Consider the following 24,311-nt stretch of genomic DNA (forward strand, 5'->3'; position numbering starts at 1 on the left):
CTTTCCCTGGGGGGCCCCAGGTCGAGCTTTTGAGCAGGGACTCCACCGAGATCTGTAGTCAGGAGGCAGAGGAAGAGCGTGGTGGAGAGGACAGAAAGAATTGGGGTGTCATTGAATTTATTTTGTGGTGCCAGGGACCGAACCCAGATCTCCTGCGTGCAGTGCATAATGTTTACCTTTGAGTCACATCTCTCCCCTATAAACACAGTTTTCTTTCCTTTGCTGGCACTGCACCCAGCGGTACACAGGGGGACCTTGTGATAGCGGAAATCCAAGTGAGGTTGCTGCATGCTAAAGTATGAGCTCCAATCCTTGAGCTCCTTTCTCTGGCTTGAAGACCTTTTATTTTTTTATTTCTTTTCTTTTTTTTTGGGGGGGGGCACCAAATGGTTTTCAGAGGGAATTCAGAAGCCTGTTTAATATTGTTTTGCCCACTTGAGCAAATCAATGAACAACGGGACTACAGTGCTACAGTTTAATATTGTTTACTTCTTTTCACTTTTTTTTTCTGTTTTGGGGCCACACGTGACAATGTTCAGGGCTTAATCCTGGCTCTCCACTCAAGAATGAGTCCTGGAAATGCTCAGGGAACCCTATGGGTCAGCCATGTGCAAGGCAAAAACCTGCCCTAATATGCTATCGCTCCAGCCCTGCTTCTTTTGCTTTTGGGGTGGAGGCCATACCCAGTTGTACTCAGGGCATACTCCTGGGTCTATGCTTGGAGGTTGCTCCTGGGCGGTGCTCTCGTGTGGTGCTAGGGCTCAGTCCTCTGAGTGCGTGACTGTTTTTAGTTGTTGCGGGGGGGGGGGGGGCAGGAGCACACTTAGCGGTGCTCAGGGGATCCTCCTGGCTCTGCACTCAGAAATTACTACTGGGGGGACTCGGGGGACCCTGTGGGATGCCAGGGATTGACCCAGATCTCCAGTATGCAAGGCAGGCGCCCTCCCCGCCTCCCCACTGTTCGATACTTCCAGCCCCTGAGCTTGTGTTTTGAAAAGTGCTGGGTATAGAGTTGGGGAGGGGACAGTGTGCTGGGGGGCTCAGAGGTGGACCACTTGGTGTGTGCGGGGCAGGGTTTGTGCCCAGTATCCTCGGTCTGCCCACCCTGCCCCCATGTCACAGCCCACTGCCCCCACCCACACCTGCCCACAGCTCCAATTTCTGCGCTGGCAGCACAGTCCAATGCGGCTTTTGTTCAGCTTCCCCAAGGGAGGAAAGGCAATACCCGTGACTGCTCAGAGCCGCCGGTCACAGGGACCTTCTGTCCCCTCCCTGCCACTCGCACGGACAAGTTGTCTGCCGTGTGCACTCACGGCTTTTTCCTGCTGTTCCGATACATCCCAGAGTGCCATGGAGCCACGGGATGTGGGAGGCCTTTGTGGGTACCTCCAAAGGGGAAGATTCAGAATTTTTGGGGAAAATATTATATGCTTGCTGCAGCCAGTAGCGAATAAAGCGCTTACCCTGCACACAGCTGACCTGGCTTCGATCCCCAGCAGTCCACTGGGTTCCCCTAACCCGCCAAGGAGGGATCCCTCAGCACAGAGCCAGGAGTCAGCCCTGAGCAACTCCAGGTGTGCCCCCGATCCAAAAAGAAAAGAAAAGAAAAAATTCAACAGAAGCGAGTGCAGCAGGCTCCACACTGTGTGCCTTGCATGCAGATGGTCCAGGATCAACCCCCAGCACCTTCTAAGGTCTCCCACATGCCCCTCCAGGAGTGGTCCCTGAGCACCACTGAGTATGGGCCAGAAAAAAAAAATTGGAGATTTTTTTTCGGGGGGGAGGGAGAAATCAATCCTGACAGTTGGGAGAACCATGTGGTGCTGGGATTGAACTGGGGGCTCCCGTGTGGCTCCAGGTTTTTGAGTTCTCTCCCTAACCCCAGATTAGAGGGTTCAGAGACTCATGCAACTCTAATCCCCAATGCTCCTAGGAACACACAATGAAGGGGAGGTGCCAGGAAGGAATACCAGGGCCTCCCTACCCCGGAGCGAAATGCTGCGGCCTGCGGCCCTCTAGTTGTTCTGTTTTATTTGCAAACACATTGTATTTTGGGGAGGCTGTCTCCCCAGCGGCAGGCAGGGGGGCCAGGGACAATACAACGCCAGACTCTGCGAGCCTGACAGTTCAATGCTCAGACTTGGGGTCGCGGAGCCGCCCGGCAGTGACTGGAGTCCACACCTGGCGGTGCTGGGGGAAGAGTCAGTGCAGGTGATGGAATGCGTGTCTGCTGCCTGCAAGCCTGCAAGCCTTCCTCCAGCCCCTAAAGCCGGATGCTCGGCCCCAGTGCCTCCATTATTTGCGCTGGCTCTCGCACACTTTTGTCAAGCGCTCACTGCGTGCTAGGCCCTGTGGTAGATGCCTGATGATACATACAGTTTAGGCACCCACGAGGGGAGGCGGCGGTTGACGGGACCCGAGGTTTGGAGGCGTGGCCAGCAGGGGGCGTGGCCTGACCTGCGGGGGCGCAGGAGGGCGTGGCGTATGGGGGGTCGTGGCCTGATGGAAGCGCTGGCAGGGGCGTGGCCTGGGATGGAGGGGCGGAGCGTTGCAGGGGGCGGAGCCTGGAGAGTACGGGAGGGGCGTGGCCTGGCTAGCCGGAGAGGAGAAGGGGCGGGGCCTGGCCAGGCGGGAACGCGCGAAGGGGCGGGGCTGTGGCAGGGGCGGGGCCTAGCGGGAGCGCGGGGCGGGGCGTAGCCTGGCCAGGCGGGAACGCGCGGAGGGAGCGGGGCGGGTTTGGGGGCGGGGCCTGGCGGGAGCGCGCGGGCGGGGCGGCAGAGCTCTGCATCCGCGGCCCCAAGCACCCACCCTTCTGGGTCCCCAAGTCCCGCGGCCGCTGGCCTTCAGCTCCCGGCGCCCTGGATGCCATGAAGCAGCTGTGCCTTTGCGCCGCAGCCTCGTTAGCGGTAGGGTCCGGAAAGGGGTGCGGGGGGACGGGCAAGGCGCTGTTTTTTCCTCTCCCCGCCCCGCCCCGCCCCGAGACCCCGGAAGGATGCTCGGTGGTGGCGGGCAGAGGGCGACAGAGGTGGGGCGGGGTGGATGAGGCATTTGGAGAGCAGTTTGGTACGCAGAGAGGGACACTCGGGAGAACGTAGAGGGCATCGGGACGGACGTTTAGGGGGTACAGTTTTGGAAGTAATCACTTGGACCTTTTCATGATGACTGTGGCGGTTTGTTTTGGGCACAGCGGAGGGGGTCTTTGGGGAGATGACTTGAGAGCATTCTTCAGGGACTGCGGGAAGGCGTTCCTGAAGCAGTTTGGGGTGAACAGATCTTAGGATGTTTGGGGGAGACAGTTGAGGTCCTTTGGGGGTAGATGTAGAAGAGATGGTTGAGGATGGTTCTGGGAGATACTTCAAAGGACCCTTCTACTGGGAAGAAGGTTCTGCTGGGAAGACTCTTGGGAGGGTAGTTTAGCGTGTCAGTTATATGTGGGTACTATTGGAGACCTAGCAAAGGGGACAAGTTTTCTTTATTCTTTTGGGTCACACCCAGCCATGCTCAGGGCTTACTCCTGGCTCTGCACTCAGGAGTTACTCTTGGAGGTGCTTGGGGGACTATATGGGGTGCCCGGGATCGAACCGGAGTTAGCCGTGTGCAAGGCAAATGCCCTACCGGCTCTACTATTGCCCCAGCCCACGTTTGTTGCATTATCGCTCTGGCCCCAGAAGTTTGTTTTGGAGCCACACCTGGTGGTACTCAGGAACTTCTCCCAACTTGGTTCTCTGGGGCTCAGTGGTAGTCTGGGGTCTGATCACTTGTGGGGTTCTTGCACGGACAGCTGCACTCAGTCCCAGGAGCCACCCCTGTAGCCTTGAGCACAAGCTTGCGTTTGTTTGCATCTTTTTTTTTTGTTTGTTTGCGTCACACCCTGACGATGCTCAGGGGTTCCTTCTGGTGGTGCTAAGGGGACTATATGAGATACCCAGGAGATCGAACCCGGGTTGGTTGCGTGCAGGGCAAGCGCCCTACCGACTCTATCATTGCTCCGGCCCGCATTTGTTTGCATCTTAAATAGATTTTAAAATTTGGTCCCTTGTGACTTCGAGTTTCATGCACAGAATGTTCCAGCCCCACAACCTCCACCACTGTCCCCCCTTCCCCAGCCACCACTAAAAAAAAAAAATTGTTTTTTTTGGCTTTTGACTTATATCTGAGGGTGCTCGGGGCTTACTTCTGGCTCTGTGTTCAGGGATCAGTCCTGGGGGAGGTTGAGGGCCCTCTTGGTGCCAGAGACTGAACCCACGTTTTCTACTTGCAAGGGAAGTGCCCCCTATGTTGTTCGAGCCCCACCCCCCGGCTTTTACTGAGAGATGCTGGCGTGGTGTTGGAAGTTTGGGGAGTTGGGTGGGGGATGGAAAGCTGGGAAGGTGGGCCTGGGGGCAGGTGCTGGGGGAGTTGCAGGTTGGGGGACCCTGTCGCAGCCCCCCGCCCACTTCCCACCCCCCACCCCCAGCAGCTGCGGCTCGGCCCCACCGACCTTGGTTCCTGCCCGCCCTGCGGCCCCTGCCCCATCCCGAAACCGGCAGCCAGAGGCAGGCGCCAGGCAAGTGCCCAGGGGCGGGCGGAGAGGGGCCGAGCCCCTGCAGGAGGCGCGGGGAGGGGGCAGCCGCTGCCCCGGCCCCATGTCCTGCTCTGGGTGTGCCCTGCAGAGCCAGGAGTGGAGCAAGAGTGACGAGCGGCTGCTGCAGGCCGTGGAGAACAATGACCCGACCCGTGTGGCCGCCCTCATCGCCCGCAAGGGGCTGGTGCCCACCAAGCTGGACCCCGAGGGCAAGTCCGCGTGAGTGCCCCTGCCCTGGAGGTGGGGTGGGAGAGGGCTGAGGAGCGGCCCTAAGTGGCTCACCCCAGACTCTGACCTCTGACCTCCAGGTTCCACCTGGCAGCCATGAGGGGTGCGGCCGGCTGTCTGGAGGTGATGCTGTGCCACGGCGCTGACGTCATGAGCACTGATGGGGCAGGTACCGCCTGTGGGTCCCCCGGGAGGGAGGAGGACTCCACGCCCGGGGCCCAGCCGAGGGTCAGAGCTTCCCAGCGTGGCAGCGCGTGATGGGGGGGTCTGCTGCTGGTGGCCGGGGGGCCCCTTCAGTGGTAGGCTGTGGTACCCACGCCTGGTGAGTCACTGGTAGATGGGGCATTGCGGCACTCCTCAGGAGAGATTGGGTCAGAGCAGCGGCTGATGCAGACGGGTGTCTGTGTCCGGGGTTTCGGGGTGGGAGTCGCTGCAGGATGGGGCAAGAGGACCAACAGGCATGCAACTCAGCCAGGGACCCTGGGGAGAGAATCTGGGGTATTCATGGGCAGGGGTCAGGTAGTGGTGATGAAATGCAGGGGTTGGACCAGGCCAAGAGGGGAGTCTGTCCCAATCTGTAGGACCATGATGGGCTTTAATGCTGGGGATGGCTGATGGCTGTGGCCTGGAGTTGCTGGGGACTTGGGGAGTAGCTGTGGGTGTGGGGAAGAGTAGCTGGGGATATGGGGAGTAGCTGTGGGTGTGGAGAGTAGCTGGGGACATGGAGAGTAGCTGGGGGATGTGGGCAGTAGCTGGCTGTGGGGAATAGCTGTGTTTGGGGACTGTCAGGCTTGGGGAATAGCCGGGGATTTGGGAAGTAGGTGGGGATATGGAGAATAGCTGGGATTTGGGAGTAGCTGGGGATGCAGGGAGTAGCAGGGGGCTGTGGGGATTAACTAGGTATAGGGAATAACTGGGTGTGTGGAATAGCTGGATGTGGGAAGTAACATCGGGTTTAGGGAATAGCTGGGGTGTGGGGAGTAGCTGGGGACAGAGGGAGTAGCCGGGTGTGGGGAGTAGCTGGGGACATGGGGAGTAGCTGGGTGTGGGGAGTAGCTAGAGTGGGGGAGTAGCTGGGTGTGGGAAGTAGCTAGAGTGAGGGAGTGGGAGAGCATGAGGAGTAGCTAGAGTGGGAGAGTGGCTGAGTGTTTGGAGTACTTAGAGTGGGGGAGTAGCTGAGCTTGGGGAGTAGCTGGGCATTGGCAGTAACTGGGTGTGGAGAGTAACTAGAGTGGGGGAGTGGCTGAGTGTGGGGAGTAGCTAGAGTGAGGGAGTAGCTGGGTGTGGGGAGTAGCTAGAGTGGGGGAGTAGCTGGGTGTGGGGAGTAGCTGGGTGTGGGGAGTAGCTAGAGTGGGGGAGTAGCTGGGTGTGGGAAGTAGCTAGAGTGAGGGAGTGGGTGAGCATGAGGAGTAGCTAGAGTGGGAGAGTGGCTGAGTGTTTGGAGTACTTAGAGTAGGGGAGTAGCTGAGCTTGGGGAGTAGCTGGGCATTGGCAGTAACTGGGTGTGGAGAGTAACTAGAGTGGGGGAGTGGCTGAGTGTGGGGAGTAGCTAGAGTGAGGGAGTAGCTGGGTGTGGGGAGTAGCTAGAGTGGGGGAGTAGCTGGGTGTGGGGAGTAGCTGGGTGTGGGGAGTAGCTAGAGTGGGGGAGTAGCTGGGTGTGGGGAGTAGCTAGAGTGGGGGAGTAGCTGGGTGTGGGAAGTAGCTAGAGTGAAGGAGTGGGTGAGCATGAGGAGTAGCTAGAGTGGGAGAGTGGCTGAGTGTTTGGAGTACTTAGAGTGGGGGAGTAGCTGGGTTTAGGGAGTAGCCAGAGTGGGGGAGTAGTTGAATGTGGGGAGTAGCTAGAGTGGGTGAGTAGCTGGGTGTGGGGAGTAGCTACAGTGGGGGAGTAACTGAGCTTGGGGAGTAGCTGGGCGTGGGCAGTAACTGGGTGTGGAGAGTAACTAGAGTGGGGGAGTAGCTGAGTGTGGGGAATAGCTAAAGTGAGGGAGTAGCTGGGTGTAGGGAGTAGCTAGAGTGAGGGAGTGACTGAGGGTGGGGAGTAGCTAGAGTGGGGGAGTAGCTGGGTGTGGGGAGAGCTGGGCGTGGGCAGTAGCTGGGTGTGGAGAGCAACTAGAGTTGGGGAGTAGCAGAGTGTGGGAAATAGCTAGAGTGGGCGAGTAGTTGGGTGTGGGGAGTAGCTGGGCTGTGGGGATTAGCTGGAGCAGCAGGGCAGGAGGAGGGCAGGGCTAGGGTGGCTGAAATGAGCTTGTTGGACTCAGACCAGCGGGTGTCAGGAAAATCTGCCTAGGGGAGGGGTGGGGTGATAACAGCACAGTTTTGAGGAATCCCCCGGGTGGGGGTGAGGTTGGGGAGCTTTGTGATTGATGGAGTTTTGGGGAGCCGTTGGCAGCTCCCCAGGTATCTGGAGCCCTCAGCCTCTTCCCCCCTTTCCAGGTTACAACGCCCTCCACCTGGCCGCCAAGTACAGGCACCCCGAGTGCTTGAAGCCATTGCTCCAGGTGATTTTGACGTCGTGTGCCCCAGTGACTCCCCAAAACAGCCACTCCCTTGCCTTGACGACTTCCGAGTGCCACCGATTGCGTGAACCCCCACCTACATCTTCCATCCTAGGGATCCCGTGACCCCCCTTTCCTTGTGAACCTCAGCTCCTCCTCCCTGGGTGATCAGATACCCCCGAATACTCAGCTAGTCCTCATGTCCACATATACTCCCAATGTCAGATAGTTCCCGTACTTGGGGGTCGCTTCTGGTGGGCTTGGGGAACCGTGCCAGATAGTTTCTGAGCCCCAGCCTCTCCCCAGGGTACCCCAAATGCATTCTTACCCATGGTGGTTCTTCCTCATGCCCCACCTTCTCCCGAGCTCATAGCTACTCTTCCTCACTTTCATAAACGCAGAGAGAGCAGCTGGGGTAAGACAGGATGCCAGAAATATAAAAGAGGGGCTGGAGCGACAGGACAGCCATAGTCCAATAGGGAGGGTGTTTGCCTTGCACACGCCGACCCGGGTTCAACCCCCAGCATCCCACAGGGTCGCCTGAGCCCCGCCAGGAGTGATTTCTAAGTGCAGAGCCAGGAGAAACCCCTGAGCATTGCTGAATGTGACCCCTAAAAAAAATGGAGCCCAAGAAAGGCAAGGGAGGGGCTGGAGAGATAGCACAGCGGGTAGGGCGTTTGCCTTGCACGCGGCCGACCCGGGTTCAAATCCCAGCATCCCATATGGTCCCCTGAGCACGGCCAGGGGTAATTCCTGAGTGCAGAGCCAGGAGTAACCCCTGTGCATCGCCAGGTGTGACCCAAAAAGCAAAAAAAAAAAAAAAAAAAAAAAAGAAAGGCAAGGGAAACTGAGGCAAGTGTTCCTGCTTCAAGTGAGCCTCCCGCTCTGTCCCCAGGCTTCCTGTGTGGTGGATGTCGTGGACAGCAGTGGCTGGACCGCTCTGCACCATGCAGGTATGTGCTGCCCTTCCCTGCTTAACCGATTGTGACCCCTAAGCTGTCAGGTCTGGGGGTTCTTCTCCTCTGGAGTGAGACTAGGGATGGGGGGGGTCCCTGAAGCTTTTTTTTTTTTTTTTACTGGAAGCGTTGCGATACCATCCGCCTGACCTAACGCCCCAGGGAGGGGCGAACGGGTCTCCCACCCAGCCCCAGCGTCTGCCCGCTGCGCCCTTGGGTTTCCCCGGATGACTCAAGCAACGTCAGCCTTTTAGGGTGCAGAGAAAAAAATTGGAGCCGGGCTGGGAGTGTTTCCCAGCGGTTCAGAGAGTCTCTGCCGTTGGGCTGTGCTGCCACCTAGCGGCGGGACTGACCGTCACAAGCTGACCGCGGATGGCGTGTTTCTTCCTTCACCCTAGAAAGCTCTACAAAGAGCCAAGGTGCAGGGGGGACCTTGGAGATTCCCACAGCAAACCCTCGCGCTGTGTCACAGCGCGGGGGCACACAGATGGCTGTGGTGTCCCCAGACACTGCCCTAAAGTTCTTCCTTCTCCCGGGTTCTGAACATCTCTGCCGACTCCCCGCTCCTTGACATGACAAAGCTCTTTCCCACCTCAAGGTCCTTCCTTGCTCACCTCTCGCCTTTATCACCTCCAGAGCTCAGGGGCCAGGGAGACGCCCAGAGGCTTTGCATGCGGGAGCCTTGGGTTTGATGCCTGGCATCACCCTTCCCCCAGGAGAGCCGCCTCCAATCAAAATAAAACACAGGAACTCAGACAGGACCTAAGAAAATAGCTCGAATTTGGGGGATGGAGCAATTGCACAGCGGGGAGGGCACTTCCTTTGCATGCAGCCGACCCGGGTTTGATCCCCAGCACCCCATAGGGTCCCCCATGCACCACCAGGAGTAATTTCTGTGTGCAGAGCCAAGAGTCATCCGTGAGCACTGCAGGGTGTGATCAAAAAAAGCAAAAAAAGGGGACTGGAGGAATAGCACAGCGGGTAGGGCGTTTGCCTTGCACGCGGCCGACCTGGGTTCGATTCCCAGCATTCCATACGGTCCCCTGAGCATCGCCAGGAGTAATTTTTGGGTGTGACCCAAAAAGCAAAAAAAAAAAAAAAAAGGCAAAAAAGGGCCGGAGCGATAATACAGCAGGTAGGGCATTTGCCTTGCACGCGGCTGACCCAGGTTCAATCCCTAGCATCCCATATGGTCCCCCAAGCATCGCCAGGAGTAATTCCTGACTACAGAGCTAGGAGTAACCCCTGAGCATCGCTGGGCATTACTCAAAAAGAAAAAAAAAAAAGAGGGGAAAAAAAGAAACTAGTCTGACTTTAGCTGAATTGCTGAATTTGATCCCTTTAGCACCCTCTATAGGAAGGTTTGCTAAGTTTGGATTAAACAAAAATAATAATAACTGGAATGATAGTAGACTGGGGAGGGGGTTTGCCTTGCACGCAGCTGACCCAGATTTGATCCCCAGCATCCCATCGGGTTCTCCCTGAGCATCACCGGGAGGCAGCCCCGAGCATGTGGTCCGAAAACAAAACAACAAAATGAAACAAAACAGCAGAGGCTATTGGGGCGGGAGTGGATAGGACAGCGGGAGGGCACTTGCTTGTACCACCCCGGCTTCAATCCCCAGCCTTCTCTAGAGTCCCCTGAGCACCGCTAGGAGTGATCCCTGAACTCAGAGCCAGGAGTAACCTCAGCACTGCAGGGTATAACCCCCAAACCCAAGAAAGAATAAAAGGAAATCAAGCCTGCTGGGGATAACAGGGCAGCTCACAAGCCTTACTCCTTCCCAAATCCCACTGACATCCCTCTTTTTTTTCTTTTTGGGGTCACACCCTGCAGAGCTTGTGCTGCTCTTAGCTCTGCGGCCCAGGGTCCCCATGGTCCCCATGGAACCCAGATACCTGACATTCAGAGCAGATATTTCAGTCTGCTGGGCCCTGAGGCCTGTGGGTCCCGGGTCACACCTGGCAGGGAGACCCGATGGGGTGCCATGGACTGGACCTGGTTACCCTTGTGTTCAAGGCAAATGCTTTACTACTGTCCTGTCTCTCTGGCCCCCTTAGAGCGAACTTTTAATTTTTGCCTATTCTTCTTCTTCCTTCTCCTCCCCCTCCTCATCCTTCTGTCACACCCAGTAATTCTTGAAGCTGACTCTCAGCTCTGCACTAAGGAATTACTCTTGGTGGGGCTCTGGGGACCCTATGGAATGCCGGGGATCGAACCCGGGTCAAGCCACATGCAAGGCAAACACCCTCCGTGCTGTGCTATCATTCTGGCCCCATCCCACTGTCCTGTTCCTTCAGCCCCAACAGCTATTTCTGCTGCCTGTTCCTCTCCCCACCCCCATGTGCTACTGAGTTTTCCTCTGTAAAACAGAAGTCTGTCTGTCTGTCTATGTGTCTTACTCCAGCTTCTCTTTCTCCAGCTGCTGGTGGCTGTCTCCAGTGCTCCGAAATGCTCTGCTCCTTCAAGGCACAACTGAATCCTCGAGATCGGGTGAGTTGGGGCCAAGAGATTTTCTTTTCTTTTCTTTCTTTTTTTTTTTCTTTTTGGGTCACACCCAGCGATGCTCAGGGGTCACTCTTGGCTCTGCACTCAGGAATTACTCCTGGCGGTGCTCAGGGGACCATATGGGAAGCTGGGAATAGAACCCGGGTCGGCCGCGTGCAAGGCAAACACCCTACCCGCTGTGCTATCACTCCAGCCCCATCTTTTCTTTTCTTTCTTTCTTTCTTTCTTTCTTTCTTTCTTTCTTTCTTTCTTTCTTTCTTTCTTTCTTTCTTTCTTTCTTTCTTTCTTTCTTTCTTTTTCTTTCTTTCTTTCTCTCTCTCTCTCTTTCTTTCTTTCTTTTTCTTTTTCTTCTTTTTCCTCTGACTTTATTGTTCACACCTGAAGATGCTCAGGGGTGGCTCCTGGCTCTGCACTCAGGAATCACTCCTGGCAGTGCTTGGAGGACCATAGGGGATGCCGAGGATCAAACCCAGATTGGCCGCGTACAAGGCAAATGCCCTCGCCGCTGTACTATTGCTCTCACGGCGGGGTTGGGGGTTGCAGGATCTTTTCAGGGGCAACTCCTGCCTCGAAGGTACCCTGCTTCCAAGGGGCGGCACTCCGGGCTCTGACAAGTGTGGCCAGGTTAAAACTTAGGGCGGTCCCGGAGGTGGCGGGACCTCCCCAGATCAGCCTCTCAATCCTCCCCTCCTCCTCCCTGCCCCCCCACCCCCTACCCCAGTCAGGTACGACACCCCTCCTCATAGCAGCTCAGATGTGTCACACGGATCTCTGCCGCCTCCTTCTGCAGCGGGGGGCGGCGCCCAATGAGCAGGACCTCCAAGGCAGGTGAGTTTTTCTCCTCCTCAGTCCCCAGCCAGGTTGCTGTGTGATCTTGGGCAAGGCCGTGAGCCCCCTGGGCTGGTGTTGTCAACCGTGGGGGGATGGGCTTGAATCCGGCCGGGCCCTCAGCAGCGCCCCCTGCCGGCAGGACGGCGCTGATGCTGGCCTGCGAGGGCGCCAGCCCCGAGACGGTGGAGGTGCTGCTGCAGGGCGGGGCGCGGCCGGGCATCACCGATGCGCTGGGCCAGGACGCCGCTCACTACGGCGCCGCGGCGGGGGACAAGCTCATCCTTCACCTGCTGCAGGAGGCGGCCCAGCGGCCCTCGCTGCCCAGCGGTATGCAAGCCCCGCCCCCTGGACGTGTCCGGGACCCGCCCCCTCATTCCCACCTCCTCACCCTTCATATTCTCGACTGGGGATGCTTTCAAGATGTTCCGGGGTGGCACTTTGGGACGTTTTATGACGCCACCCCCTTTGCCACGGACCTTGCTTAAGGTCCCCTAGGTCTCTTGACCTTGCTCCACCCCATAGGGTCCCCCCCAGCCCTGCCCGGAGTGGTCCCCGAGGGCTGAGCCAGGAGTCAGCCCTGAGCATCCCCGAGTGTGACCCAACAGCCAAAAAGGAAAAGAAAAAGAAAAGAATTGGCACCCACACTTGTCTCATCGTCAGAAGACCCCTTTGAGTTTTTAGTTTTGGTTTTTGGGGTCACACAGCCAGTGGTGCTCAGGCTGGCTCCTGGCTCTGTGCTCGGGGATCACTCCTTGGCAGGGCTCAGGGGAACAGCCGGGATGCCGGAGACTGAACCCGGATCAGAGCAAGCTCTTCATCCTCTGTGCTGTCTCTCCAGCCCCAGTGGTCCCCTTTTCTTTGAAATTATTTTAATTATTGTTTCTTTGGGTTATACCTGGCGGTCCTCAGGACGGAATCCTGAGGGCTCTGAGCTCAGGGGTCACTCGTGTCCAGGCTTGGAGGACTCTGTGGGTGCTGGGGTGTGGACCTGGGTTGGCCACATGCAAGGCTAGCAGGCTTCCCGCTTCTTTGGTTCGGAGGCCCCCCTTCTTCTTTTTTTTTTTTTTTTTTGCTTTTTGGGTCACACCTGGTGATGCACTGGGGTCACTCCTGACTCTGCACTCAGGAATTACCCCTGGTGGTGCTCAGGGGACCCTATGGAATGCTGGGAATCGAACCCGGGTTGGTCTCGTGCAAGGCAAACGCCCTACCCGCTGTGCTGTCACTCCAGCCCCCTCGGCAGCCCTTTTTTTTTTTTTTTTTTCTTTTTGGGTCACACCCAGCGATGCTCAGGGGTTACTCCTGGCTTTGCACTCAGGAATTACTCCTGGTGGTGCTTGGGGGACCGGGATGCCGGGGATCGAACCCGGGTCGGCCGCGTGCAAGGCAAACGCCCTACCCGCTGTGCTATCGCTCCGGCCCCTCGGCAGCCCTTTTAAGAGAGAGATTCCCTCATCTGGGATGTTTCTGGTTGGGTTTTTTTTTTCTACACCCAGCCATGTTCAGGGGTTACCACTGACTCTGTGCTCAGGAATTACCCCTGCAGGTGCTTGGGGAACCAGATGGGATGGGATGCCAGGGATCGAACCCAGGCCAGCCACGTGCACGGTACAGCCCTACCCGCTGTGCTCTCATCTGGATTGTTTCGAGTATCCCCTCTAGGCCTCTTACCCAAGTGGCCTGAATCTTGGGCTGGGGAGGGGAGGGTGGGGCTCCAAGGGCTGGACACCAGCTTTGCATGCCAGAGGCCCAGGTTTGATCTCCAGCATCACAGTCCTTTGAGCACCTTCAGGAGAGATCCCTGAGCACTGAGCCAGGAGTAATCCCGTGAGCACTGCTGGGTATGGCTCCAAACCAAGCAGGGCAGGAAGAGGGGGCCAGAGTGGTAAGTAGAGATAGTAGAGCAGAGAGGGTATTTGCCTTGCACTCGGCCAACCCGGGTTCGATTCCCAGCATCCCATATGGTCCCCTGAGCACCGCCAGGAGTGATTCCTGAGTGCAGAGCCAGCAGTCAGCCCTGAGCATTGCCGGGTGTCACCTAAAGAGCCAAAAAAAAAAAAAAAAAAAGAAAAGAAAACGTCCTGGTCCCTGGGGAATCAGGGTGTCCCTGCGAAGGTGCCCTGGGCTCTCTAGTTCTCTGGCTCTTGGGGGATGGGGAGCCTGACCCTGCTTCCCTCCCTCCCCTTCCCCCGCCCCCCAGAGGATGACTCCGGAGAAGCTTCATCTCAGGTATGAAAACCACCAGCAATGAGTGGGCAGAGCCCTTGTTCCCGGGCTGCCTTGCCCCCTCACCCCAAGTTCTGGGGTATGAGAGAGAAGGGGTGACCCCAGCCCAGGGTCAGGATGTGTCTGGGGTGAGCACGTCCTTGCGGAGTGCGTGGTCACCGAGGGGCGAGGGGTAGTCACTCCCAGCGTATCTCCCAGAAGTGGGGCCCAGCACGGGGCAGGCACTGTGGGGAGAGGACAGATGGGGGGAGGGGACCAGAGCAGGGGAGATGGTTTGGGGACAGCAGGCTCTAGCTGGGACAGAAACTAAGGTGCTGAGAGAGGTAGAAGCTGAACGCCTTTCTGTTCTAACAGCCAACAAAGAAGCAAAGAATAAAACGGTACAAAATAGACCCAGAGGGGCCGGAGCAATAGGACAGCGGGGAGGGTGTTGGCCTTGCATGCAGCGGACCCGGGTACGATCTCTGGCATCTCATAGGGTTCCCCAAGCACTGCCAGGAGTCATTCCATTCCTAAGCGCAGAGCCAGGAGGAACCCCTGAGCATCGCCCAGTGTGACCCAAAAAGCCAAAACAAAAACCACCAAAATCAGATCTGGAATCCTCAGGGCCTTGTTCCTTCTTTTACACTGGAAGAGGCAAGGAGCAGAGAGGGAGAGAGAGTGAAAGAAGGCCTAGCCCAGGAACACTCCAGAAAGGGGGCTGGTGTTGGAGCTGAGGACCAAGAGAGGGAGGGCAGGGGGCAGGGGTGGCTTCTGTGGGTGGGAGACTGGCACGCCTCTTGCACCCCTTCCCCAGAACTCTGTATCCAGCCATGAAAAAGGAGGGGGTCCCAAGAAGCGGAAGGCACCGCAGCCCCCCGCCAGCATCCCAGTGCCGGTGAGAGCGGCCCCAGCCCTGGGGTGGAGTCGGGGTGGGGGGAGGGTTCAAGGGAAGCCCAGAAGGAACATCTGGCTGGGGGGGGGGTGGTGAGAAGGGACCGTCTTTGCCCTCATCTAAAGGTGTGGGGGGGTCCCTGGGGTGGGGCTGGGGAACCAGGACGATCGAGATGCCTATGAGGAGATCGTGAGGCTGAGGCAGGAGAAGGGCCGTTTGCTTCAGAAGATCCGGGGCCTGGAGCAGCACCGGAAGCAGGAGGTGAGGGAGCTGGGGTGCAGTTGGAGGGTGAGGACTCCCCATCCCTCTCCTGTCTCCCTCCTGCCACTATCTCTCCCAATTTCCAACCCCTCTACCCCAGGACCTTTGCACAGTCTTCCCTGCTCATCTTATTTAAAACTGTAGGGTCCCCCCTCTCCACTCCCAAGTCTCTCTCTCTCTCTCTCTCTCTCTCTCTCTCTCTCTCTCTCTCTCTCTCTCTCTCTTTTGCTCTTTGGGTCACACCCAGCAATGCACAGGGGTTACTCCTGGCTCATGCACTCAGGAATTATTCCTGGCGGTGCTCATGGGATGCTGGGAATTGAACCCGGATCAGCCACGTGCAAGGCAAACGCCCTACCCGCTGTGCTATTGCTCCAGCCCCAAGTCTCAGGGTTTTTGTTTGTTTGTTTGTTTAAAGTGCTTTACAGTTGTTGGACCTAATTTAGCATTTATTCACAACCACCTGTTTGGATTGTGAGCCCCTGAGGGTCAGTATGGTGTGATGGTGTCTGGTTCTCAGGAGGGCTTGGTACATGTTTATGGAGGGAATGCGGGAACAAATCATGGAATTGAATTGAAGGAATGAATGAATCAGTGGCTCCAGATGGGGTCTGGCACACAGTAGGCACTCAATAGTTGTCACTGGCTGAGTGAACAGAATAGAGCTTGGCATACAGTAGGTGCTTCTTGCGGAGCGAGTGACACAGAGCCACGCTGGTGTTTTGGTAGAGACTGTGGGTCATGTAGCAATAAGACGCAGGACCAGGGAGCAGGAAGGGTGTGATCCAAAAGGCAGGCAGAGACCTCACCCCGCACCCGGATGGATGCAAGACTGGTTCCCTTGCCTCTTCTTCCCTGCAGCTGCCGGAGGCTGAGGCCAGCTCCCTGCACAGCCTGGAGAGACAGGTGTGTGGAGAGAGAGAGCGGAGCTGTGTCCCCAGGCCCACCGTGTTTCCTGTGGGAGCTGGCTGAGCCCCTGTGCAACCCCCCGTCTTTCCAGGTGCAAGAGCTCCAGCAGCTGCTGGCCGAGAAGCAGGAGGAGAAGGAGAGTCTGGGGCGGGAGGTGGAAAGTTTGCAGAGTCGCCTGTCCCTGATGGAGGTGTGGCAGGGGAAGGGGGCGGGACCGAGGCCGCGCTGGGCGGGGCTGAGGCAGCGGGGGCGGGGCAAAGCGGGCGAGGCCAAGGGAGGAGCAATCATGGGCGGTACCTAGGATGTAAATAATGGGCGGGGCGGTGACTGGCGTGGCTTGTGGGCGGAGCCTCACCCCCATGATTACATCAAGGTTAAGGCAAATGATTTCCAGTACATGCAGATGCCCAGTTGCACAAGTGGTACATACACACATGCACGCACACACAGAGTCACAAAAAGATCTGGGAGGCTTGCTCTACAAGCCCATATTCTTCCTTGAACATATCTTTGCACTCTTGCATGCTGTCTCCATGTTTCTTTGCTTGATTTTTTTTTCTTTACCACATAATAATTTCTTTCTTTATTAAAAACTTTTTTTTAAAATGAATCACCGTGAGGTACAGTTACAGACTTACAAACTTTCATGCTTACTTTTCATGAAAAGTAAGCATACAATGATCGAGTACCCATCTCTCCACCAGTGCCCATTCTCCGCCACCAGTGTTCCCTGTACCCCTACCCCACCATTCCCCCCACCCCTCTTTTTCTTCCTTGAACACATACTCCCTCTTGTTCTCTCTCCTCACATCTTTCTAAATAACTTTTTATCTTGCCACTACCACAACAAAAATCTTCCGGAAATGCATCATCGCAAGTCAGCAAACGTCCCTGAATACATGCGTGCCTGCCACACACAGAAACGCATCCACATAGATGCATGGGCGCACACACAATTTTTCAGAACACACAATGCATCTACACAGCTGTGCACAGAAACAGCTGTATTCATGTGCGTGCACACGGACACACGCGGGAAAGTAGACAAACTCAAGCACAACACACGTACACAAACACCCGGACAGACACACATCACAGACACCCAGATCTGGAGAGATAGTGCAGGGCTTAAGGTGTCTGCCTTGCACACAGCTGATCTCGGTTCAGTCCCCGGCACCGCAGAGAGCCCCGCCAAGCACGTCCAGGAGTGATTCCTGAGCACAGAGTGTGGAGCAATCCCTGAGTACCCTCCCTAAACCTAAATAAAATTCTCCAGTGGAAAATATCTAGGGGTGAGAGGGAGGATGGGGGGGGGGAACCCTGAGCTGGATCCTGACCGCTCCTCACCCCAGAATGAGCGAGAAAACACCAGCTATGACGTGGACACGCTGCAGGATGAGGAGGACCTTCCTGGTGAGCCCCCTGATGCCCCATCCCCCCAACCCCCACTTTGTCCCTGGGGTGCCAGGAGACATAATGTTACCTTGTAGACATGCATGGGGACACTCATTGGAGCATTCAAAGCTGGGCTGGGAAGTTTAGTCTCCCCTCACTATTCATCCCACCTTCCTCGCTCTGCTGATCCGGGGGGGACCCTGACCCGCCCCTCCAGACCACCCAGTTTCGATAGCTTGGGACTTGGGGGCTTGATTCTGTGCCCCACCACCACCACCAGGCACCGACGCTCTGCTCTCTAAGCCGCCGACTCCACCATCCCACGAACTCTTAGCCGCGCTGCGGGACCAGGTGTCCACCCTCACCAAACAGAACCAGGAACTGATGGAGAAAGTCCAGGTGGGGAAACTGAGGCCCAGGGAGAGTGAGAGAGGAGGGGGAAATAAGCATCCCAAGATCATCCTCCTCCCTGGGGACTGGAGTGGGGGTGGGTCAGGGTGGCTACATGTTGGACAGAGATGGGGGGGTGTGGCGATCCCGTATTCCAATCACCACCGGCGCCCCTGCCTTCCCCCACAATCTTCAGATTCTGGAGAACTTCGAGAAGGATGAGGTGGAGATGAATGGCTCCGCGGAGGTCATCCCCCTGGCCTTGTATGACGCCCTCCGGGCTGAGTTTGACCAGCTACGCAGGCAGCACAGTGAGGCACTGAAGGTGTTGGAGCAACAAGAAGCACAAGGGACCCCTGGAGAAGAGGAAGTAGCCTCTGGGGGTGACAAGGGCACGGGAGCCACGGCCCCAAGAAACGGGCCAGCAGACAGAGAGTTCAGGGACGCAGCCATTCCAGAAACCAAAATAAACGGGGCTGAGGCCACAGATGAGGAAGCTGCAGGAGCTGAAACCACAGAGGCCGGGACCCCAGAGGAAGCCCCCACGGACGCTGAGGTAACGGCAAAAAAGGCCACAGATGCGGAGGCCGTGGAAGCCGACGGTGTTGGGACCGAGGCCTTGGGCCTCAAAACCAGTGGGGCTGAGGTCACAGAAGCGAAAGCCAGAGATGAGGGACGAAACCCAGGGACAAAAGTCAGGGGAACGGAAACCAACGATGCAGAGGCCTTGGGGGCAGAGGCCACGGACGCAGAGGCCACGGATGCTGGCGCCACTCACACAGTAGCAGAGGAACCTGAACTAAGGGTCAACGGGGTGGCAGTTGTGAAGGCAGAGCTCCCGGGTACAGAGGCCACAAACAAGGAGGCCTTGGAGACGGAGGCCACGGAAGGAGAGGCCACGGGTGAGGCAGCCACTGGAGCGGAAGCCACGGCCCTGACTGTCTCCACTGGCCCTGTCCTTCACCCTGGTGCCGCCGAGGCCTCGGAGAAGCTGCAAGCAGAGCTGGAGACTCGAATCCGGAATTTGGAGGAGGCGCTCCGCCAGCGGGAGCGGGAGGCAGCCGCCGAACTGGAGGCCGCCCGGGGCAAGTGTAAGGCCGCGGAGGCCGAGGCGGGCCGGCTCCGGGAGCGCATGCGGGAGGCCGAGGGCAGCGGGGGCAGCGGCGGTGATGCGGGACAGCTGCGGGCCGCCCTGGAACAGGCCCGGGAGGACCTCCGAGCCCGGGATGCGCGCCTGCGGGAACTGGAGGCCACCTGCTCCCATCTGGATGAGGCCCGGGCCGGCCGGCTGCTGGCCGAGGAGGAGGCCCGGGGCCTGCGGGCCGAGCTGGCCCAGCGGGAGGAGGTGAGGCTGGAGCAGAGCCGGGAGCTCCAGGCCCTGCGGGAACAGCTGGCCACGGCCACGGCCGCCGGGGAGCAGCACCTTGCCACGGCCACGCAACTGGGCCACGCTCGGGACGTGGCGGAGGCCAGAGTGGCCGAGCTGGCCGCCGCCTGTGAGGAAGCCCGGCGGGGCCTGGCAGAGCTGCGCGAGGCCTCGGAAAATCTGCGCCAGGCCTCGGTGCCCGCCTCCGAGCACCACCGGCTGCAGGAAGAAGCCCTGGAGCTGCGGGGCCGCGCGGCCAGCCTGGAGCAGGAGGTGGTGGCCACCAGCAAGGAGGCGGCGCGGCTGCGGGCCGAGCTGGAGCGGGAGCGAGTGGGCAGCGTGGCCCGCCTGGAGCATGACCGCGTCGTGGGTGCGCTGCAGGCCGAGGTCGCCCGGCTGCAAGGGCAATTGGAGGAGCTGGGCCGGCGGCACGAGAAGACCAGCGCCGAGGTCTTTCAGGTGACCAACGACAGAGCCCGCACCCAGGGTGACATGACTCCGTGGTTCTATTTTGCTTTCCTCTACCTCCATCTCTCACCACACACACATACACACACTCACTCACTCACTCACTCCCTCCAAGTTCAACTGCTTGGTATTCCCGAATCCTACAAGATTTTCTGATTTTGTTTTTGTTTCCTGGGCAGTGTTCAGGGCTTTTTTTGTTTTGTTTTGTTTTTGGGTCACACCCGGCGATGCACAGGGGTTACTCCTGGCTCTTCACTCAGGAATTACCCTGGCAGTGCTCAGGGGACCATATGGGATGCCGGGATTAGAACCCGGGTCAGCCACGTGCAAGGCAAACGCCCTACCTGCTGTGCTATCGCTCCAGCCCCAGTGCTCAGGGCTTTTTCCTGGCACCGCATGCAGGAATCACAGCTGGAGGGCTTGGGGGACCTTATGGGGTCCTGGGGATTGAACCTGGGTTGGCCGTATGCAAGGCAAATGCCCTACCAGCTCTGCATTCGCCCTGGCCCTGTCTGGCATTTTGGTTGCTTTATTTTGTTTGTTTCTGTTTCGCCACATCTGGCGGCACTCGGGCCTTACTCCTGGCTCTGCGTCCAGGGCTAACTCCTGGCCATGGCCAGGGCACCCCATGGGATGCTGGGGATCAAACCCAGGGTGGCTGCTTGCAAGGCAATTGCTCTACGGCTGTGCTAATGCGCTGGCATCCTAGCTAGTTTTTTTTTTAACCTCATGACTAATCCTTTTTTTTAGTTTGTTTTATTTTCTTTGGCTTGTGTTTGGGTCCCACCCAGCTATGCATAGAGCTAACTCCTCGGTCTGGACTCGGATCACTAGGGGGTGCTGGGATGGAACCCGGGTCAGCTGTATGCAAGGCAAGCAGCTTCTCCTGCTATTTCTTCTTCTTTCTTTTTTTTTTATTGTTTGCTTTTGGGTCAGACCCAGCATAATCAGGGGTTACTCTTTTTTTTTTCTTTTTGGGCCACACCCGGCAATGCACAGGGGTTACTCCTGGCTCTGCACTCAGGAATTACTCCTGGCGGTATTCAGGGGACCATATAGGATGCTGGAAATCGAACCCAGGTCAGCCGCAAACGCCCTACCTGCTGTGCTGTCGCCTGTCGCTCCAGCTCCTCAGGTGTTACTCTTTTTTTTTTTTTTTTTTGCTTTTTGGGTCACACCCAGCAATGCACAGGGGCTACTTCTGGCTCTGCACTCAGGAACTACATATGGGATGCTGGGAATCAAACCCAGGTCGGGCGCGTGCAAGGCAAACGTCTTAACCGCTGTGTTATCGCTCCAGCCCTCACAGGGGTTACTCTTGGCTTGACACCCAGGAATCATTCCTGGTGGGGCTCAGGGGACCATATAAGATCCTGGGAGTCATGCCGGCTTGGTCACATGCAAAGCAAGTGTCCTCCCCTGTACTATCGCTTTAGTCCCTCGGCTCTGTCTTGGAACAAAACCAACAGCAGCTACATACACTAGTAGCTGTTGGAAGAAATTTGTGCATAAGAGACTACCATCAGACTCCTAAAAATCTTTTGTGAACAGCTATGCAAATCAGTGTCTAAATTTATTTATATTTTTATTTTTTTGCTTTTTGGGTCACACCCGGCAATGCACAGGGGTTACCTCCTGGCTTTGCACTCAGGAGTTACTCCTGGCGGTGCTCAGAGGACCATATGGGATGCTGGGAATCGAACCCAGGTTGGCCGCATGCAAGGCAAACGCCCTACCCGCTGTGCTATTGCTCCAGCCCCCAGTGTCTAAATTTAATAGATAGTCATCATGATAGTACAGAGGGTAAGGCTCTCAACCCGGGTTTGAGTCCCAGTATCCCAGAGGGTCACCGGAGTCTGCCAGGAGTGATCCCTGAGCACAGAGCCGAGAGCTGAGCCCTGAGCACTGCCAAGTGGGACACCCAAATGAAAACCAGAAGGTTTAAGGGAGTTCTGGGGTTCCGGCGTCTTTGGATCCGCGTGTCCTCAGGCTCACACGGGGAACCCCGTAGGTGCAGAGGGAGGCGCTGTTCATGAAGAGCGAGCGGCACGCGGCCGAGGCCCAGCTGGCCACGGCGGAACAGCAGCTGCGGGGGCTGCGGACAGAGGCGGAGCGGGCACGCCAGGCCCAGAGCCGCGCGCAGGAGGCCCTGGACAAAGCCAAGGAGAAAGACAAGAAGGTGCGACCCTCTTTCCCCAGACTCTGATTGGGGGGCCTCAACTCCACAGAGGTTTGGGGGAGAAATCTTAAGGAATGTCCCCACAGAAAAACTCTGGAACAATCAGCTGGGAGACAGCCCTAGGCACAGAGAGGTAAAGCCACTGATCAAAGGACACACAGCCACACGCTGTTTCTCCCCCAAGTCCCCAAATTCTTTTTTTTTCTTTTTGGGTCACACACGGCGATGCACAGGGGCTACTCCTGGCTCTGCACTCAGAAATTACTCCCGGCGGTGCTCGGGGGACCCTATGGGATGCTGGAAATCGAACCCGGGTCGGCCTCGTGCAAGGCAAACGCCCTACTCACTGTGCTGTCACTCCGGCCACTCCCCAAATTCTCTTTAGTTTTGTTTTGCCCTCATGTTTTTTGGGGGCCACCCCTGGCTGTGCTTTGGGGCTTTTCTAAGCTCTGCACTCGCAGATCATTCCCAGCAGTGCTCAGGGAACTCTGAGATACTAAAAATCGATCTGGGTTTCCCACATGTGAAGCATATTCTCTGCTCCCTTCTTCATCTATTCCCGGGGCCCCCCTAGGATGTGAATTTTTGTCTTGTTTGTTTATTTATTTATTTATTTGCTTTTTGGGTCACACCTGGCAATGAACAGGGGTTACTCCTGGCTCTGCCCTCAGGAATCACCCCTGGTGGTGCTCAGGGGACCACATGGGATGCTGGGAATTGAACCCAGGTCGGCCGCGTGCAAGGCAAACGCGTTACTCACTGTGCTATTGCTCCAGCCCTTTGTTTGTTTATATATATATATATATATATATTTTTTTTTTTTTGGCCACATCCTGGCAGTGCTCAGGGCTGACTCCTGGCTCTGCGCTCAGGGATCCCTTCTGGCAGGGCTCAAGAACCATGTGGGTGCTGGGGATAGAACTCAGGTCAGCCTCAGGCAAGGCAAGTGATCTGCCCACTGTATTATCTCTCTCTGTATTATCAACCCTAGGATGTGTTGTGATGTGTGTGTGTGTGTGTGTGTGTGTGTGTGTGTGTTTGGGTCACACCCAGCGATGCTCAGGGCTTCCTCCTGGCTCTGCACTCAGGAATTTCTCCTGGAGGTGCCCAAAGGACTGTACGAGATGCCAGAGATTGAACCCAGGTCGACCGCATGCAAGGCAAACGCCTTCCCTGCTGTGCCATTGCTCTGACCCTCAGATGTGAATTTCTCTGAAAAAAACTGACCTTGGCCCTGACTCTGTGTGTGTGTGTGTGTGTGTGTGTGTGTGTGTGTGCGTGTATGTGTGTGTGTCTAGGGAACCCAGGTTCATTGTGATCTCAGACACTGCACCTGCCACCGCAGATCACAGAGTTGTCTAAGGAAGTCTTTAGTCTTAAAGAGGCTCTGAAGGACCAGCCGGCAGCCCCGAACAGCACGGAGGTGGAGGCACTCCGCGGTCAAGTGAAAGCTTTGCAGGAGCAGTTGGAGGTGAGAACCCCCAAGCCCCATCTCACTGAGATGTGAGGCTGGTGCAAGCTTATCACAAGAGGGGCTGGGGCATGCATGTGACTCAATGCATGCGTTGCTTGCACGAGATTCAATCCTCACAACAAAAGCAACCCCCCAAAAAAACTGACAGGAGGGCTGGGATGCAAAGGCGGCAGCTCGGGGGTGCTTTGCAGAGATGGAGGTGGATGGAGCACCTTCCTGCTTTTTTTTCCTGAGCGCCCCTCCCTGTTATCCCAGGAGGCTGCCAAGGAGCACAGCGCGGTGGTCGCCTTGTATCGAAGCCACCTGCTCTATGCCATCCAGGTCAGTCTTTTGGCAGGCTCGGGGTGTCAGTTTCTCCAAGTGGGAGAGGGGTGTGGAGGGAGGGTTATGGAGACACGGAGGCAGGAGCATCCGGGTTCGCCCTCACCCCAGGGTCAGATGGATGAAGACGTGCAGAGAATCCTGAGCCAGATCCTACAAATGCAAAGACTTCAAGCTCAGGGTCATTGAGCCCCGCCTCGGCCACGCCCACAACTCAAGAACTCGCCCGCCTCAAAAGCCACGCCCACCGCCTCGAGCTACCCACCGCCTGGCCCACGCCCACTCCATTGGCCACGCCCCCGGAGCGGGGTGTTGCCAGGTTCTGATCAGCCTAGGTTTTGGCCATGACCATGACAGCTGTCCCCACCCCCACCCACCGGAAAAGCTGTGTGTTTCCCGCCCCACGTGTTCTGGCCACCTGGACCGCCACCCCAGGAATAAAAGCGCCCAGAGCACGGGACGAAAGTTTGTGGTCTGATTGCTGGGCTCCTAATGGCCAGGAAAAGGGACCTGGGGTGGTGGGAAAGGTGGGTCTGGGGCGTGTAGCCAGAGCCTGAAGTTGGGATTTGGGCATCCCCGCTGAAATCTCTCTGAACCACGTGAATAGCGCCTTTAAGGAACAGGTACATGGGGGCTGGAGCGATAGCACAGCGGGTAGGGCGTTTGCCTTGCACACGGCCGACCCAGGGTTTGATTCCCAGCATCCCATATGGTTCCCCAAGCACCGCCAGGAGTAATTCCTGAGTGCATCGCCGGGTGTGACCCAAAAAGCAAAAAAGAAAGAAAGAAAGAAAAAGAAAAAGAAACAGGTACAGAGGGGGCTAGAGCAATAGCACATCGGGTAGGGCGTTTGCCTTGCAAGCGG

At 57.2% G+C, this 24,311-nt stretch overlaps 1 protein-coding gene across 5 annotated transcripts; it reads left to right on the forward strand.

The window, feature by feature from the left end:
• Positions 1-2,749: 2,749 nt before the first annotated feature.
• Positions 2,750-24,081, forward strand: ANKRD24 (ankyrin repeat domain 24). Of its 5 annotated transcripts, none has more exons than XM_055128863.1 (21): positions 2,750-2,906; positions 4,457-4,546; positions 4,653-4,783; positions 4,873-4,961; positions 7,226-7,290; positions 8,183-8,240; positions 10,667-10,737; positions 11,474-11,580; positions 11,723-11,910; positions 13,784-13,812; positions 14,606-14,686; positions 14,846-14,944; positions 15,806-15,850; positions 15,945-16,043; positions 17,206-17,266; positions 17,529-17,647; positions 17,835-19,463; positions 21,490-21,651; positions 22,997-23,122; positions 23,381-23,446; positions 23,558-24,081. In XM_055128863.1, the coding sequence occupies exons 1-21, from the start codon at positions 2,868-2,870 to the stop codon at positions 23,633-23,635; spliced, it is 3,432 nt and encodes a 1,143-aa protein (XP_054984838.1). In that variant the 5' UTR covers positions 2,750-2,867; the 3' UTR covers positions 23,636-24,081. The 5 variants fall into 5 exon arrangements, with proteins under 5 accessions (XP_054984838.1, XP_054984835.1, XP_054984837.1 ...); XM_055128860.1 differs by having other exon boundaries at positions 21,484-21,651; positions 23,558-24,079; XM_055128862.1 differs by having other exon boundaries at positions 4,460-4,546; positions 21,484-21,651; positions 23,558-24,079.
• Positions 24,082-24,311: the final 230 nt, after the last annotated feature.

Source organism: Sorex araneus, chromosome 2 (assembly GCF_027595985.1).
Source record: "Sorex araneus isolate mSorAra2 chromosome 2, mSorAra2.pri, whole genome shotgun sequence".
NCBI lineage: Eukaryota > Metazoa > Chordata > Mammalia > Eulipotyphla > Soricidae > Sorex > Sorex araneus.